The sequence below is a fragment of the Chlorocebus sabaeus genome, chromosome 1 (assembly GCF_047675955.1).
Source record: "Chlorocebus sabaeus isolate Y175 chromosome 1, mChlSab1.0.hap1, whole genome shotgun sequence".
In the NCBI taxonomy this organism is placed as follows: Eukaryota; Metazoa; Chordata; class Mammalia; order Primates; family Cercopithecidae; genus Chlorocebus; species Chlorocebus sabaeus.
In genome coordinates, this window is record NC_132904.1 from 104464223 (window position 1) to 104483782 (window position 19560).

At 42.9% G+C, this 19560-nt stretch overlaps 1 protein-coding gene across 1 annotated transcript in view; it reads left to right on the top strand.

Annotated features, from left to right (window-relative positions):
- Positions 1-4286: 4286 nt before the first annotated feature.
- CUL5 (cullin 5) overlaps positions 4287-19560 on the top strand; it is a 104594-nt gene continuing 89320 nt past the window's right edge. The window contains 2 exon segments of the mRNA XM_008020745.3: positions 4287-4951; positions 4954-4980. Coding sequence (XP_008018936.1) covers positions 4724-4951; positions 4954-4980 — 255 coding nt within the window. The 5' untranslated portion in view covers positions 4287-4723.

Here is a 19560-nt window from a genome sequence, read left to right on the forward strand (position 1 = left end):
CAAAGTGCTGGGATTACAGGTGCAAGCCACTGTAATACATTATATTACAGATACAGACAAGGGAACTGTGACTCAGCAGGGTTAAGTAATGTACCCAATGTCTTGTAGCTCATAAATGGCAGGATCTGTTTGGTTCTAGAGCACACATTCTTAAGCATTCTATGATAAATTCTGGGCCATTGATGCACAAGAATTCTTGGCCATTGGTGCACAAGAAAAGTCACCTGGGATGCTTAGGGAAAAGGTAGATTTGGGGCCTCACTCCTGACCTGTAGACTCAGAATCCTCAGAGGGCAGAGCTTAGAAATCTGCTTTTAAAATAAGCACCCCAGGTTATTTTGATGTAAATGATCAGCCACATTTGAGAAACTCCTTTATATATGTTTTACTGCATACATAGAAAACAAATGAGAAGAATAAAACAAATGGTTAAAAGCAGGTATTTTAGGAGGTGGGAGAGAAAAGATTATAGAGAATTTTCATTTTGTAAGGTATTCTGGTTTAACATGATGGCTAAAGTTTCTTAAATTAGCAGATTTTTTTTTTTTTTTTTTTTTTTTTAAGACAGAATTTTGCTCTTTTTTTTTTTTTTTTTTTTTTTTTTTTTTTTTTTTTGAGACAGAGTCTCGCTCTGTCACCCAGGCTGGAGTGCAGTGGCCGGATCTCAGCTCACTGCAAGCTCCGCCTCCCGGGTTTACGCCATTCTCCTGCCTCAGCCTCCCGAGTAGCTGGGACTACAGGCGCCCGCCATCTCGCCCGGCTAGTTTTTTGTATTTTTTTAGTAGAGACGGGGTTTCACCGGGTTAGCCAGGATGGTCTCGATCTCCTGACCTCGTGATCCACCCGTCTCGGCCTCCCAAAGTGCTGGGATTACAGGCTTGAGCCACCGCGCCCGGCCAGAATTTTGCTCTTTATTGCCCAGCCTGCAATACAATGGTGCGATCTCGGCTGACCGCAACCTCCCCTCCTGGGTTCAAGTGATTCTCTTGCCTCAGCCTCCTGAGTAGCCGGGATTACAGACATGCACCACCACGCCTGGCTAATTTTGTATTTTTAGTGGAGAAGGGGTTTCTCCCTGTTGGTCGGGCTGGTCTCGAACTCCCGACCTCAAGTGATCCTCCCACCTTGGCCTCCCAAAGTGCTGGGATTATAGCTGTGAGCCACTATGCCCAGTCAGCAGGTGATTTTTAAAAAGATTTTAAATAAATAAAAGTAAAATTATCCCATTTTCTACTACTCACAAACACTGGTAACATTTTGAATATTTTTTCCAGTTTATCCACTATCCAGAGTAGGAAATAATACTGTAGCTTTCTTGACAAAGTTGGAATTATGGCACATATGTGGAATTTTGCATCCTATATTTTTACCTATCATATTCTGAGCATTTTCCCATGTAATTAATCACGTAAGAGGCTATGAAATATAAGAAGGAACGGTTGCTTTTTATATGTCTTATACAAATATAAGAAGAAACATATGCTTATTTCTACTTGCCAACATAATTTCACAAAGCCCCTCTTACAACTTAAAAGCTTTGACTTTTAAGGTCAAAGGTGAGGTATGGTGGCTCACAACTGTAATCCCAGCACTCTAGGAGGCTGAGGTGGGAGGATTGCTTGAGGCCAGGAATTCGAGATCAGCCTGGCCAATATGGTAAAACCCCGTTTCTACACAAAAATTAGCTGGGCGCGGTGGCTCACGTCTGGAATTCCAGCTATTCAGGCCACTGAGGCGTGAGAATCGCTTGAACCTGGGAGGTGGGGGTTGCAGTGAGTGGAGATCATGCCACCTCACTCTAGCCTGGGCGACAGAGCAAGACTCTGTCTCAAAAAGAAGAAGAAAAGAAAGTGTGAAAAAAATAGGCACAAAAATTTTTTTCAGTAATTTATATCATACTGCTGAGTGAAAACAAGTATGTTAAAGAATATAAGTAGTATACCACGATTTGTGGGGAGAGAAAAAATAATACATATATGAATGCTGATACATGCACAGCATGTCCTAGAAATTCACAAGAAATGTAACCGTTGTCTATGAGAAGAATGAACGGATGCCTGGGGGACTGTGGAGGAAGACAGGCCTATTTTTAAAAAATTGTCCCCAAATATTTAATTATGAAAAATTTTAAACATATAAATGAGCTGGTTTTACACAGGGACCACTAGCATATCCACCACCTAGACTCTATAATTAACATTTTATTATACTTGCTCTGTCTATCTATCTATCTATCTAGGTGTATATATATATTTTGAGACAGAGTTTCGCTCTTGTTGCCCAGGCTGAAGTGCAGTGGCACGATCTCGGCTCACTGCAACCTCTGCCTCCCGGGTTCAAGTGATTCTTCTGCCTCAGCCTCCCAAATAGCTGGGATTATAGGCATCTGCCACCATGCCCAGCTAATTGTTTGTATTTTTAGTAAAGACGAGGTTTCACCATGTTGGCCAGGCTGGTCTTGAACTCTTGATCTCAGGTGATCCACTGGCCTCAGCCTCCCAAAGCACTGGGATTACAGGTATGAGCCACCGCACCCAGCCCGCTTTATCAATGTTTCTACCCAAGCATCAGTTCATCTTATTTTTTGATACATTTCCAAGTAAATTATAAATATAGATTCACTTACTCCCAAATTCTTCAGTATGGACAGCATTAAACTCAAATTTTGCTTACTATTTTCTCTTTTGAATTAAATGCATAAGTTTTTTTAAATTTCTTTTTTTTTTTTTTTAGAGACAGCTATGTTGCACAGGCTGGTCTCGAACCCCTGTGCTCAAGTGATCTGCCTGCCTTCGCCTCCCAAAGTGCTGGGATTACAGGCCTGGGCCACTGTGCCTGGCTGAAATCCATAAATTTTAAGGGTATACTGGCTGAGTTTTGACAAGTGCATACACCTGAATAACTGAAGTTCCTACCACAATATAGAACATTACATCACCCCAGAAAGTGAAAGGCCTACTTTTGATTGTATTATTTTTAGCACCTTCTGAATTTTGTATCATGTGCCTGCGCTATTTTTAAGAAATAAATATTTAAGCATTTTAAATATTTAAACATTTTTATAACAGTGGGCCGATTCTAAATTGGATGAGAGAGTGACAACAGAAGGAGACGGCAGATAACAAGTGGTGGGGTCAATGGAACAGAGAACTTATTGAAGCCAGAGTTGTAGCAGTGGTGTTTCCAGAACAAGTGAGTTAGGAAAATTGGAATGCTTCGGTTGACAGTGGGATGTTCAAATCAGACTCTCAAAAGTGTCTTAAGGTTCAGTTATAAAGTTCCTTTCATAAGCAAAGGGTGGAGATTAAGATACTAGCTTCCCTTCCCCTCCTACGCTCTCAAGTGCACACTGTATTTTTTTGTTTGCAGTTTTTTGTCTTCTTTGTATTTTTTTTTTTTTTTTTTTTTTGAGATGGAGTCTCGCTTTGTCACCTAGGCTGGAGTGCAATAGCGCGATCTTGGCTCACTGCAATCTCCACCTTTAGGGTTCAAGTGATTCTCCTGCCTCAGTCTCCCGAGTAGCTGGGATTACGGGTGCCCACCACCACGCCCAGCTAATTTTTGTATTTTTAGTAGAGACAGGGTTTCACCATGTTGGCCAGGCTGGTCTCGAACTCCTGACCGCAGGTATTTGCCTCGGCCTCCCAAAGTGCTGGGATTATAGGCGTGAGCCACTGCGCCCGGCCTCTTCGCAGTATTTATCACAACTCCCACTAAGTGATATTTGACTTGTGTAACCATGCTTAACATTTGGCTACTTTATTAGGCCATAAACTCCAAGAGGGCAGAGGTCTTCTCTTTTATTTAATCCTGTATTTCCTGTGCCTAGTACACACAAGTGCTCAAACAAGTATTAACTACTTGACTGGATTCTTTAAGTAGGTGCATCCCTCTTCTCTGCTTTTAGTCCAGAACTCTTACTTATTTCTACGCATTATGGCCGTATGAAGGCTGTTTGTAAACTTGCATAATACAATACCAGGTATCCTGTAGGTTCTACACGTAAATTATATTCTCTCCTTGGCCGGTGATTTGTGGTCTGAAGGGATAAAACCTGAGGGCTTATAGTTTAGGATCTTCTAGGATACTGTGCCTTCACAAAATCGAAGATTAATATTCATTACCTAAACAATCTTTTCTTTTTTCCCAAACTTTTTTGTAAAGAATGAGGGTCTTGAACTGGCCTCAAGTGATCCTCCCCCTTTGGCCTCCCAAAGCGCTGAACAATATTTTATCTAAGTGCCAGGCATTCTTGAATATAAATATTAAGAGTCAACACGCTTGTGCACTCAACACATATTTACTGGGCGCATTCTATGCACCAATTATTGAAGACAGCTGTTTTAAGCATTTCACGGCAATGCAACTCCCTTAACACCGAGTCCGGGATTTGGGGAGGGGTGAGGAAAAACGCCAGGTCCCGCCAGCAGAGGGCGCGGTCCCGGCCTCGTTGCGGCCTTGGGACCCACCGAGGCTTCCAGGCTCCCACGCTCGCTCCCGAGCGCGTCCCCGCCCTCGCGTCACGTGACGCGGCCGCGGAACCTGAGCTGCCGGGCCTAAGCTGAGCTAAATTCGTTGCGGGTGGCCGCGGAAGGTGCAATCACAAAGGCTAGGCCGAAGGAGTCGGGGAGGCTCGTGGAGTCGATGCTTCCTCTTCCAAGTCAGGTCGGCTCCCGTTACCTTCTCGGCAGCATTCGCCGTTCCCGTCTTCCTGAGCGCGTGCATGAGGTCTTTCGCGTGGGGAAGCTCTGGTGACCATGTAGGGGACAAGAGTGAGGAAGCTCCTGGTGCTTGGGACGAGGTCAGCGCTGTCGGCACGCCGCCCCAGCGCCCGCCACACCCCGGTGCGGGCCGGCGGGCCCTGGGCCCTGGTGGGAACTCCGGCCTCCGGTCAAGGCCTGGCCGGGAGCGCCACGAATTCTCGCGTCGTCTCGCGAGAGTCCAAGTTGAAGGAACATGGCGACGTCTAATCTGTTAAAGGTAAGACCCTCACTCCAGCTTGGGTTTTACTGTGTGGCCGCTGGGTTCGGCTCTTCGGGAAAGGCATGGTTTAGGTTCAGCTGCGAAATGTGGGAGTGTTCAGGGGTTGTCCACTGGCAGGGAAGCCGCGGTGGCAGCCGGCGAGGACCGGAACGCGGGTCTGTGGCCTTGGGGTCGACAGGCTCTGGTGGTCCCTCCCGCCGACTGGCCGCTGGGAGAAAAGCCTGACTGAGCGCTGGCGGGGAGCGGTGCTTTCAAGGGGCCAGCTCTGGCCGGGAGCGGGAGATGAATGGTCGTGCGGTGTCCTGACCAGGTGGGCCGTTAGTACTGTTAGGTCTCAGTTTCTTGTAAAGCAGTGTCTAAGACGCATCAAAGGAAAAGCCAAGAAAATGCTGCCTAACAGGTTTCAGTGACTCGACCCCCCACTTCTTCCATTTCTGTTCTCGTTCTGTCTGCACGAAATTCCAAGTCAGACCAGCAGTGCCTCCCACTCCACCTCCCTTCCTCCCTTTTCTGCGTGTTACACCTTCCCTCCTATTTCTCCCATTCTTGAGTTCATCTTTTTCCTTTTTCTTAGGAAACTGCTTCCTAACCCCCACCCCCGTTACAGGGCACAACCAGATGACAACTGATGAAGCGATGCCATCGTTTTAGGGCGCAGGAAAGTTACCTTGTCAAAGACAGTATTTAAAGTTAGTTTTATATAGCAAGGGAGATCTAGGCCCACAGGGGCAGATTCTCCACCAGTTAAAAAGTTTGGAGAAGAATGAGGAAGACTTGGAACTAGTCTGTTCTGTGTATGTGTCTGTAGTAGTTAATCATTTGCCTTAAAGTACGACAGAAATGGGGGTGTTGATTAGCTCAGGGAACATAATATTAATGGCAAAAACCGCAGTTACTTTTGCACCAGCCTAATACAAAGAATGAACCACCTCTTCCTCAGACCTCTCATGCATTCAGGCAATGTGGATGAATACTAGAAAATAATACAAAAGAAAATGTACGGGAACCTAACCATCATATCTTCTTTAGACCACTGATATTTGATTGTCTAACAGATGGGACTGCCTCATAAAATGAAGAACAAATTTTACCAAGAGGTGGGAGTACTGTATATATCACCTTTTGAAAGGGAGAGGGGCCCTAGAATTAGACTCCCTGAATAGCCACCACTTAAAAGCGGTATGACTTTGGGCAAGTTTCCTTATGAGTAGGACAGCATTATCAGTAGCACCTGTATCATAGGACCGTTGTGAAGATTAAATTAGTTAATGTATCTAAAATGCTTAAAACCATGCCTGGCACTTATTTAGTATAATACAATAAATTACTAGAAGTACTCTCCCTCTTTCTTTAAGAAAACTAATTCAGGGGAATTGAGTAACCCATGCCACTCTGCTTTTCTCTTTTATAATGGTATAGCAAAATTTCCATGCTTTACTTCAGAAAGAAAATTTGTGGACTGGGCCCAGTGATCACTCACTCCTGTAATCTCCACTCTTTGAGAGGCCAAGGTGGGAGGATTGTTTTAGATACATTAATCTTCACAGTGTTCCTACAATATAGGTGCTATTGATAATTCTGCGTTAGAGGTTATAGTTAACTATGATCGCGCCACTGCTCTGTGAGACTGAATGGAAAAAAAAAAAAAAAGGAAAGACAGTATGTTTAATTTCTGAAGACTGTTGCATCTGTATGGTGACATAAACAGTATCTATGCTATTCATTGAAATGTGTTTAAGAGGTAATTTTGTCCCTGATTCTGGGAAAGTTTGACTTGTTGATTACCTGGATATAAAGCAAGGTCTTTTTCTCCCCAAAAATAACTCTCAGAAAAAAGTAAGTCACTACTCTACTCCTTATGAAACCTCTCAAAGGATTGTTTGGAGGAGAAGCTACTTTGGTCCATATTAGTTAAGTACTTACCTGTGGAGGCGACTTTGCTTCAGATTAGTTAAGTACTTACCTTGTGGAAATTCTGAATCTACAGCCACAGCACAGACCTGTGAATGGAAAAACTGCCTGAATAGACGGAAAACGGGTACTTAGGGTATAGGTTTAAAAGCTCACAAGACTTTAAAAAGTGTTTTAACTTGAACATTTACAAATAAAGGGGGAAAAAAAAAACTAGTAAGTGACTCACTCTCGTGAATATGAAGACAGATGCCAATGATACATTGGGAAAAATTCAATAACATTGTCTTATGAAATGTTTATTAAGGGAAAATGCTGAATTTCTAAATGAATATTATTTTATATAGTAGATGATTTTAAAGATGTATAATGTAATAGACATTATAAATGAACATTTGATTCTTTTATCTATATATATCCAAAAGTTTATGTATTCAAGTGGGCTAGAAAATCTTTTTCTATCCTCATTGGGAGGTGATGAGGGATTGCCTTACATAGTAGCCCCTGCCACCCCCTACCCACCATCCCCCACTTACCCCCAGGGAATATATTCCAAGACCGGTGTGGATGCTTGAAACTGTGGACAGTACCAAATCCTATATATAGTGTTTTTTCTGATCTGATTACCAAGAGGGCTACTAAGTGACTAATGGGAGAGTAAGGTATACAACATGGATATACTGGATGGAGCCAGACTCTGGGAGATTTCAACACAGTGCTCAGAATGTGCAATTTAAAACCCGTTGTTTCTTTCTGGAATTTTTTTTGTCTAATATTTTCAGATCGGGGTTTACCACGTGTCACTGAAACTGGAAAGTGAGACCGAGGATGAGGATGGATGACTATTTGTACATTAAAAAGTAACTAATCATCAAGTGGGAAGACTGAAGTTTGTCTTTGGGAGAAATGTAGTGAGACCTCTGCAGGGTAGTTCTGTAACATAATTTGTAGGATTATTTAAATTCAAGGCTGGTGCTACCTTGAATAGAGACAGAACTGGCTGGGGAGTGGCTAAATTAGCCTCATACCCATTTTTGATGGGATTAATAACTTGGTTCATTAGAAAAATGCCTTTGACATTGTACAGTTAGATTTCACCAGAGCATTTTTGACAAAATTAGGTCCCATGGTCAAAATGGAGGAGTGTGGGCTTGATGAGACTACTATTAGAATTTGATTCATTATCAGTCAAACAACTATACCTGAAGGTATAATTCAGGTCATGAATGATAATGAAGGATAATAAATCAGTCCTTGAAGGAGGCCTTTAGTGTTGTGCTGAAAGTATATGTCCTTCCTTACTTTATCAGTAAGCTGAATAAAGTTAAGTTTGTTGAATTTGTGGAGGACACAGAGTTCAAAGGGATAGCTAATATGTTTTGAAAGATTCAAAACTTCCTTTTTTTTTTTTCTTGGAGACAAGGGGCAGGGTCTTACTCCGATGCCAAGGCTGGAGTGCAATGGCACAATGACGGTTCACTGCAGCCTCAACTTCCTGGGCTCAGGTGATTCTCCCACCTCAGCCTCTTAGCTGGGACCAGCATGTCCTAGTGTGTACCAGCATGCCTGGCTAATTTTTTATGGAAACGAGGTTTCCCCGTGTTGTCCAGGCTGGTCTTGAACTCCTGGGCTCAAGCCATCTGCCAGCCTTGGCTTCCCAAAGTGCTGGGATTACAGGCTTGAGCCATCACACATAACTCAAAACTTTCTTGATGTGTAACTTAGAAATTAGAAACCAATGTCATAAAAATCACCGGCTTTTCTTTCTTTTTAATTTAATTTTTTTTTTTTTAAGATGGAGTCTTGCTCTGTTGCCAGGCTGGAGTTCAGTGGCGCGATCTTGGTTCATTGCAACCTCCACCTCCCAGGTTCAAGTGATTCTCCTGCCTCAGCCTCTCGAGTAGCTGGGACTATAGGCGTGCGCCACCACGTCCAGCTAATTTTTGTATTTTTAGTAGAGACGGTTTCACAATGTTGGCCAGGATGGTCTCCATTTCTTGACCTCATGATCCGCTTGCCTCTATCTTCCAAAGTGCTGGGATTATTGGCATGAGCCACCATGTCCCGCTGCTTTTCTTTTTTAATATTGGAATTTGACTCTAATAATTTTATTGTCTGTTTAAAGCAAGCGGACTATTGCTGGATCTTAGAAGTCTTTCAGCTATGTAAAGATTTGTGTAGCACATTTTGACATATACAGTTATCAACTGCTTAGGGGTTTATATCTCTGAAAACCTTTCCATAAAACTACTTTATCTTTGTTGTTTTTCCTTAGAAAGTGTGTCTGTAGAATGTTCGTAGGGATCTGATATTATAATTTTATCTTCAGTTTTAGATTACTTTGAACATGTAATTGTGATTGTTCCTTTTCTTTTGCAATTATCATCTTGGCTCTTAGTGCTCATTTTTTTTCGTTTCCAGTTCATTGTTCTACTCCAAACAGCAATTGTTTAAACCTTTTTTTGCTGAGCCTCACCACCCCTCCCCCCCCTTTTTTTTGAGACAGAGTCTCACTTCGTCGCCCAGGCTGGAGTGCAGTGGCGCTGTCTCGGCTCACTGCAGCTTCCCAGGTTCATGCCATTCTCCTGCCTCAGCCTGCCGAGTAGCTGAAACTACAGGCACCTGCCACCACGCCTGACTAATTTTTGTATTTTTAGTAGAGACAGGGTTTCACCGTGTTAACCAGGATGGTCTCGATCTCCTGACCTCATGATCCACCCGCCTCGACCTCCGAAAGTGCTGAGATTACAGGCGCGAGCCACTGCACCCGGCTCTCTTAATTCTTAGCGCCTTACTTTACCCAGCTATTTGAAGTGCCCTTAACTTCCTTGGTCGATACCACACATTTTTCTTGTTTCTCCCATATTCTCCTCTGTTCCATGCTACCTCCCAAATTGTCTCCTTCTGCTTGTTCTTGTTCAGTCCTCATCTTCCCCCCAGGACTTGGTGGTATGTCCCCTCTTTTTTTTTTTTTTTTTTTTTTCCCAGTTTCCCGTTTTTCTCACTCCTATGCCTATAAGAAAGTTCATGTGTCGCCTCATATAAACTTTTTTTTTTTTTTTTTTTTTTTTAGAGACAGAGTTTCACTCTTGTTGCCCAGGCTGGAGTGCAGTGTTAGGATCTCCACTCCCTGCAACCTCTGCCTCCCGGGTTCAAACAATTCTCCTGCCTCAGCCTCCTGAGTAGCTGGGATTATAGGCACACAGCAGCATACCCAGCTAATTTTTGTATTTTTAGTAGAGACGCGATTTTACCATGTTGGCCAGGGTGGTCTCAAACTCCTGACCTCAAGTGATCCACCTGCCTCGGCCACCCAAAGTATTGGGATTACAGGCGTGAGCCCCTGCACTCTGCCTCCTCATCATATAAACTTGTACTCTGCCTCTACCTCAAACTTTTGTCCATTTCTCACTGTCACAGCTCTTGGAAAAGCAGCCCCCATTTGCTGCCTTTGTAATTCTTAGCCCTTTAACTTACCGTGATATGGCTCACTCTTCTCTCCTACCCAAGTGTATAGAACCTGTCAGTTGTAAAAGCATTAGCAACCTCCTGATTATCAAATGAGATTCTTCTCTGATAATATTTATCCTCTTTTCTGGCATTATTGCTCTTTTCCTCTGTTTCTCTTTTGGTTTTTATGACATTCCCTTCTTGGTCTGCTGTCTCTCAAATCACCTTTGTTTTTCACTGACTTCCCTCCCCTGCCCCCAATAGAATTATTTCCCAGGATTTTATCTTCAGCCCTTTTCTATCTTTGTAGGTTTTTTTCTGGGACAATCTTAACTCCCATGATTTCACTATTTTTATCTCTTAGCTCTGATCTGAGCTCTAGATCAAAATGCAATTCTCACCATATCACTTTCCTGTTCAGATACCTTTGATGATTTAAATTATTTGAGATCTTTCCAGCTGGGTCTTCTCCTGATAACAACTAGTATCCTCTCTCTTTGTCTCTTGTCTGTCTCTCTCATACATGTGTGTGCACACACCCCTACCTGGCTGGTTACTTGTTAGCTAACTAGCATGCCAGAGGTCATTTTCTGCCTAATAACTAACTCTTAGCTCTCATTCTGTCTCCCTCTAATTGGATCTAGTGAGATGGAGTCACAAGAAGGCAGTAGCGTATAACCAAACCACAAGAGAAATCAAACATTAAACTGAAATATGATTCATACTACTTCTCTTCTTTCAGTGGAAATTTTGTTTATCCTTTAAGAGGAAAGAAAATGGAAATGTAAAGCAGTGATTCAGAGTGTGTATAGAGGCCGGGCATGGTGGCTCATGCCTGTAATCCCAGCACCTTGGGAGGATGAGGTGAGAGGATTACTTGAGGCCAACCTGGGCAATATAGCAAGATCCTGTTTCTATAAAACAACAACGATAAAAAGTGCCTTTAGAATTTATTCATTATTAAAATAACTTTATTGACACCCATGTGCAAGGCACCATGGAGAATGCAAAGATATATAGAACAATGTCCATGCTCTTTGGAAATTTGCCATATACTAAAGGAGATTAAAAGTTACTAATGATTTATTGTAAGGCAAAGGTCTCAGATGTGTTACCAATTGCTCTATGCTCCCTCACAGATTGAGGAAATAATTTCTGTTGGGATGATCAGTGAAAATTTATGGAGAAAGTGTTTGAGCTGGATTTTGAATAATGGGTAAACTTTTTGTAGGTGGTAATTAGGAGAAAATTTGGTAGGAATCTAGGCTAGATCAGTTTGGCTGCAGTGTAAGGAGGGCTGCCTGCTGTGTTAGATATTCTGTATGAATAGTGTTCCTTGGGATTGTTGCAGCGTAGATACCCAGAATACAGGGAAACAACAAGAGGGCTAGGAGTAAAAGGGAAGTCGGGTCAGATTACAAAGGGCCTTCAGTGCTAGGCAAGGGGGTTTGAAATAAAGTTCTATAGTTACTGAGGAATATTTGAAAAATATGTGAGCAGAGGTACTCAAGCCGTCAATCTATTTTTGGCTTTTACACATAAAAGTTATTACTTCTATTTTCTGTGTATTTATACTCTGCTTGTGAGATGGCCATGGATGAGGGGCATTTGTGCCAGTGACATCTTGTTCATTGAAACCATAACCATAACAGGAATAATTAAGTCTATGGGAAATTTATTCATTGAACAAGAATTTAATATTTCCTAATTCTAACTAGATAATGATGAACTAGGCAGACAGCTCCTGCCCTTGTGTAATTTACATTTTTGTTGGGAAGAGAGACAATAAACATAAACAGTTAAATACATACTGTAGCTCAAGTTGTGATAGGTACTATGAAGAAAAACAACCAGGGTAAAGGAGAGAGTAGAGGTCTCAGTACTATGATTATTATTATTTTATTTATTTATTTATTTATTTTGAGACAGGGTCTTGCTCTCTTGCCCAGGCTGGAGTGCAATGGCATGATCTTGGCTCACTGCAACCTCCACCTACTAGGTTCAGGCAAATTTCCTGTCTCAGCCTCCCAAGTAGCTGGGATTACAGGTGCCCACCACCAAGCTCGGCTAATTTTTACAGTTTTAGTACAGACGGGGTTTCACCATATTGGCCAGGCTAGTTTCGAACACCTGACCTCAAGTGATCTGCCTGCCTCAGCCTCCCAAAGTGCTGGGATTGTAGGCATGAGCCACCGCACCTGGCTGATTTTTGATAAGATAGTGAGGGAATGCTTCTGAGGAGATGGTATTTGAGGTAAGACCAGAATGAAGCAAGGGAGCAAGTCATGTACATATTTAGAAGGCTGTTCCTTCTAGAGGGAACAGCCAGTGTGAAAGCACAGAGTCAGGATCATGCTTGGCAAGGAATATGGATGTGATACAAAGATTTGAATATTGTTGGTGAATGTGGTTAAGATACATAACCAGAGAATTCTTTTTAATATGTCTAGTTAAGTACAAATGAGAACCTCATTAAGAACTTGTCAATTTTTCATTGGGTTGATAGAAATTGCCCTCTTGAAAGGCACATCTAAGAGTGACATGAACCTTAGAGCGGCCTTCCCTTACTTCACTGTACTGTCCTAGAGAGGTGGTTGCATTTGACACAGCCTAGGGAGAAAATGAATTTCAGGGGTGTCTCTGTTGGTCATGGGAAGGAATGGGAGAGGGAATAGTGGACTAATCAGTATAAAACTTTATGATACGTGTAAATGGTAGAATCTTTCATGTTCTATGAAAATAAATGATTGAACAATTACCATAATCTGGAGGTGATGTATGTTAAATAAAACTTCTAAAAGGAAGTGGCAGCTCAGAATAAATTTTGATCAGTCATTTTTCAGTGGATTAGAGGAGGGGAATATTAGACTGCTGGAAGGTAGAAAGAGGATACTAGGCGTCTTGCTAGTAAAAAGAGAGGTTTTGTTTTTGTTTTTGTTTGTTTTCAGAGGAGGTTTAACTCTCACACAAGCTGGAGTGCAGTGGCATGATCATGGCTCGCTTCAGTCTTCATCTCACAGGCTCAAGTGATTCTCCCACTTCAGCCTCCTGAGTGGCTGAAACTACAGGCACATACCACACTAGGCCTGGCTAATTTTTTATAGGGATGGGATCTCACCATATTGCCCAGACTGGTCTCTACTCCTGAGCTCCAGGGATCTTCCTGTGTAGGCCTCCCAAAGTGCTGGGATTACAGGTACGAGCAAAAGAGCCAGTCAGCCAGAGAGGTTTTTCTTTCCTTTTCTCTTTTCTTTTTCTTTTCCTTTTCTGTTGAGACAGGGTCTCACTCTGTCCCCTAGTCTGGAGTACAGTGGTGCAATCAGCTCCCTGCAGCCTTGACCTCCTCAGGCTCAGGTGTTCCTCCCACCTCATCCTCCCACAGGTGCAACACCATCATGCCCAGCTCATTCAAAAAATATTTTAGAGACAGGGTTTTGCCATGTTGCCCAGATCTGGATTTCCTGGGCTCAAGCAATCTGCCCTGTCCTCCCAAAGTGCTGGGATTACAGTCGTGAGCTACCATGCCTACCTGAGGTTTCTCTTAATAAATATTTTGCATAGTGTCCTGGTGAACCCAGTTGTCATTAAAAGCCATTTGCCTCCTGCCTTGGTTAGTAGGTGGAGGAAATAGATGCCTGATATGCTCTGTAAAGAAAGCAGGGCTGGGTGCAGTAACTCACGCCTGTAATCCCAGTGATTTGGGAGGCCAAGGTGAGAATATTCCTTGAGGCCAGGAGTTTGATACCAGCCTGGGCAACCCCATTTGTACAAAAAACAAACAAACAAACAAACAAACAAACAAACAAACAAAGCAGGATACAGCTCAGGTTAAAACTTTGGTCAGAGGCTGGATGCAGTGGCTCATGCCCAACACTTTGGGAAGCTGAGGCAGGAGGATCACTTGAGGCTGGGAGTCGGAGACTAGACTGGGCAGCATAGCAAGACCTACCACCTCTACAAAAATAAAAATTAAAAAAAAAGTTGGTCATATCCATGGAGTACATACAAATAGTATCAAAGGTAATTGATCTGTGTAACTGGAGTTTGTTCATTCCATAAAAATCTGAGCATTTATGGAGTACTGGATACCATTTTAAATGTCAGTTAGGCTGGGCACAGTGGCTCACACCTGTAATCCAAGCACTTTGGGAGTTGAGGTGGGTGGAAAACCTGAGCCCAGGAGTTTTAGACCACCCTGAACAACATGGTGAAACTCGTCTCTACAAAAAAATAAAAAAAATACCTGGGAGTGGTGGCGTACAGTTGTAGTTCTAGCTACTCAGGAGGCTGAGTTGGGAGACTTGCTTGAGCCCAGGAGATTGAGGCTGCAGGGAATTGAGATTGCACCACTGCACTCCAGACTGGGCGACAAAGCAACACCCTGTCTCCAAAAAAAAGGGAAAAAAAAGTGTCAGTGAATATGATAAAGTTCTTAGACTTTGGAGCTTATATCCTGATGGATGAATACTGACACTAAAGACATAAAGAATACACTTGCATAGTTTTTGCTGGTAATTAGGGTAGTAGCGAGAACAACATGATAAGATGTTCAAGGCCAGATGCGGAGGCTCACGCCTGTAATTCCAGCATTTTGAGGAGCCCAGGTGGGAAGATCGCTTGAGCCCAGGAGTTCAAGACCAGTCTGGGCAACATAGTAAGAGCTCGTCTCTACAAAATATTTAAGAATTGGGCCGGGCGCGGTGGCTCAAGCCTGTAATCCCAGCACTTTGGGAGGCCGAGACGGGCGGATCACGAGGTCAGGAGATTGAGACCATCCTGGCCTACACGGTGAAACCCCGTCTCTACTAAAAAATACAAGAAACTAGCCGCTCGAGGTGGCGGGCGCCTGTAGTCCCAGCTACTCGGGAGGCTGAGGCAGGAGAATGGCGTAGACCTGGGAGGCGGAGCTTGCAGTGAGCTGAGATCCGGTCACTGCACTCCAGCCTGGGCGACAGAGCGAGACTCCGTCTCAAAAAAAAAAAAAAGAATTATCCAGGCATGTTGGTACATGCCTATAGTCTCAGCTACATGGGAGGCTGAGGCAGGAGGATTGCTTGAGCACAGAAGATCAAGGCTGCAGTAAGCAATGTTCATGCTACTGCACTCTAGCCTGGGCGATAGAGTGAGACACTGTCTCAAAAAAAAAAAAAGAGTGTTCGGAAGGTGGAGCCACTATTTTACTCACTTATTTACAACAGAAAATAATTTTCCCCAAAAAACTGTGTTTGACTGTTTTTTGTTGAATGTTCTTTCTGTGCCACATGTTGACATTTCAGCCAAATCCCATAGCTTTCCTGGGCTTTTCTTAAAAGTCTGGTTATTCCAAATTAAAATTTCAGTCGCATAGCCAATCAGAGTGTCTCTTCTACCATCTCAAGACTTTGTCTCTGGTTATGCAGAGAGGAATGGAGGAAGGGCATTTTTCTTAGGTTGGTTTGGGAGTCCTCTCTGAGGTGACATTGGCTGAGACCTGAATGATCTACATTCTAAGGCAAAGGTCTTAAGGTGCAGTGATGAGCTTGGCCTGTTTGAAGAACACCTTTAAAAGGTTGCTGGGGGCCGGGCGCAGTGGCTCACGCCTGTAATCCCAGCACTTTGGGAGGCCGAGGTGGGCGGATCACGAGGTCAGGAGATCGAGACCACGGTGAAACCCCGTCTCTACTAAAAATACAAAAAATTAGCGGGGCACGGTGGCGGGCATCTGTAGTCCCAGGTACTCGGAGGCTGAGGCAGGAGAATGGCGTGAACCCGGGAGGCGGAGCTTGCAGTGAGCCGAGATTGCGTCACTGCCCTTCAGCCTGAACGACAGAGCGAGACTCCACCTCAAAAAAAAAAAAAAAAAAAAAAGGTTGCTGTGGCTGGAACATAGTGAGAATTGTAGTAGTGAGAATTACTGGTATTCAAATATATATAATCAGCCCTCAGTATTCATGAGTTCCATGTCTATGGATTCAACCAACCAAAGATTAAAAATACTCAGAAAAGGCCAGGCGCAATGGCTCATGCCTATAATCTCAGCACTTTGGGAGGCTGAGGCAGGCAGATCACCTGAGGTCAGGAGTTCAAGACCAGCCTGGCCAACATGGTGAAACCCCATCTCTACTAAAAAAGTACAAAAATTAGCTGAGCGTGATGGCACATGCCTGTAGTCGCAGCTACTCGGGAGGCTGAGGCAGGAGAATCACGTGAACCCAGGAGGCAGAGGTTGCAGTGAGCCGAGATCACTCCATTGTACTCCAGCCTGGGTGACAGAGTTAGACTATATCTCAAAAAAAAAAAAAAAAGCGAAAGAGAAATATCACATATATGCACTTAGTATGGCACCTGCACACATTTATTTTTATTAAGCCACCTCACTTTTGTTGATACAAGAAAGGTATTATGAATCCCTAATAGATGCAAGTAGTGTACTTGCAATATAACAGTGGTTATGAGCTCAGCCTCTGGAGCCACACTGCGTGGGTTGGTCTCCAGGTTCTGCCATTTGCTAGCTGTGTGATATTGTGCAAGTTACTTAACATCTCTGTGCCTCAGTTTCTGTATCTATAAATAGCAGTAATCTAAAAAAAAACCTCAGAAAAAAAATTGCTTCTGTATTGAATATGTACAGATCTTTTTTCTTATAATTCCCTGAACAATACAGTATAGCAGCTATTGTCATAGCATTTACACTATAGTAGGTATTATAAGTAATTTAGAGATGATATAAAGTATATGGGAGGATGTGCATGGGTAATAAGCAAAGCTGTGACATTTTATATTAGGGACTTGAACATCTATGGGTTTTGGTGTCCTGAGGGGTGGGGTGTGGTGAGGTGGGTCCTAGAATCATTTCCCCACATATACCAAGGGACAACTGTACAGTAGTTTGATTCCTTTGGGTAGTGGGGATTGGCAAATGGGGGTTTAAAATCACATAACTGGGAGTAATAGTGGCTTCATAAACAGTAAGGGAACCCACACATTCAAATAGCTAACCTCATAATTTACATGAATTATCTAAGATATGTCAACTGGCTTCCTTTGGTAAAGTTATTAGAGTGCTATTAATTGGATATACAGTCATTTACTGCATATTGATGTTTTGGTCAACAACGGATCACATACATAATGGTGGTCTTATAGGATTATAGGGGGAGCTAAAAACTTCCTATTGTCTGGCAATGTTTATTGTAGCCCTTATAATGTAGTAGCACAGTAACATCACTTATGTCTGTGGTGATGCTGATGTACTTGAACCTATTGTGCTGCCACTCTTATAAAAGTCTAGCACATATAATTGTATATAGTACATAATATTTAGATAATAGGATAATAAAATTATTGTTCTCCTAATAATAACAAATGACTGTGTTACTGGTTTATGTATATCTTAGTCCATTGAGACTGGGTAATTTATAAAGAAAAGATTTATTTGGCCCACAGTTCTGTAGGCTGGTGAGGTCTTCAGCCTGCTTCTACTCATGGCAGAAGGTGAAGGGGATCCTGTGTGTGTAGAGATCACACGGCAAGAAAGGACGCAGGAGAGCGGGGAGAGGTACCAGACTCTTTTTAACAACCAGCTCTCAGGGAGCTAGCAGAGTGAGAACTCATTCACTGCTCACCACCCTGCCCCCACCCCCACTGGCATTAATCTGTTCATGAGGGATCCACCATCATGACCCAACACTTTTCGTTAGGCCCGCTTACAATATTGGGGATCAAATTTCAACATAAGGCTTGGTGGGCAAACATCCAAACTGTAGCAGTACATTTACAGTTATATACTTGTTATTGTTTTTTCAGAGTGTGTACCCTCTAATAAATTTAGAAGTTAACTGTAAAATAGCCTCAGTCAGGTCATTTAGGAGGCATTCCAGAAGAAGGCTTTGTTATCATAGATGACAGCGCCATTCAGGATAGTGTTCCTGAAGACTTTCTAGTGGGACAAGATGTGAAGGTTGAAGACAGTGGTGGTGATGATCCTGACGCTGTGGAGTCCTAGGCTAGTGTGTGTGTCTGTCTTAGTTTTTAATGAAAAAGTTTAAAAATAAAAAACCTTTTTTTAATAGAAAAGTTTATAGAACAATGGTATAAAGAAAGTAAATATGTTTGTGCAGCTGTATAATGTGTTTGTGATTGTTTTTGTTGTTTTTTTCTTAAAATAGAGACAGTGTCTCACCATGTTGCCCAGGCTGGTCTCAAACTCCTGAGCTCAAGTGATCCTTGCACCTCAGCCTCCCAAAGGGCTAGGATTAGAGGTGTGAGCCACCGTGCCTGGTCATGTGTTTGTGTTTCAAGATAAGTGTTATTTACAAAGAAGTCAAAAAGTTTTCCAAAAAGAGGAAAGGTTTTTTAAAGTTAAAAAGTTACAATAGGCCGGGCACGTTGGCTCACGCCTGTAATCCCAGCACTTTGGGAGGCCGAGACGGGCGGATCACGAGGTCAGGAGATTGAGACCATCCTGGCTAACACAGTGAAACCCCGTCTCTACTAAAAAATACAAAAAACTAGCCAGGCGAGGTGGCGGGCGCCTGTAGTCCCAGCTACTCGGGAGGCTGAGGCAGGAGAATGGCATAAACCCGGGAGGCGGAGCTTGCAGTGAGCTGAGATCCGGCCACTGCACTCCAGCCTGGGCGACAGAGCGAGACTCTGCCTCAAAAAAAAAAAAAAAAAAAGTTACAATAAGCTTAAATTAATTTATTATTGAAGAAAAATATTTTTGTATAATTTAGCATAGCCTAAGTGTTTATGAAGTGTACAGTAATATATGGTAATGTCCTAGGCCTTCACATGCACTCACCACTCACTCACTGACTCACCTAGAGCATCTTCCAGTCCTGCAGGCTCCATTCATGGTGAGTGCCCGATTTAGGTGTACCACTTTTTATTTTTCATACTGTATTTTTGCTGTACCTTTTCTATGTTTAGATACACAAATACTTACCATTTTGTTCTAATTGCCTCCAGCTTCAGTACAGTTACGTGCTGTATAGGTTGGTAGCCTAGGATAATAGACTATACCATATAGCTTAAGTGTGTAGTAGGCTCTACCATATTTGTGTAAGTACATGCTGTCATTTTCACACAACGATGAAATTGCTTAATGATGCATTTCTCAGAACGTCATTAAGTGACGCATGGCTGTAATCCACAATCAGTGTGGTGGGAACTTCACAAATCTTAAAACAACTAAACTGTGGTTGTGTGGTGTTCAAAATGTTATGGGCATGTAAA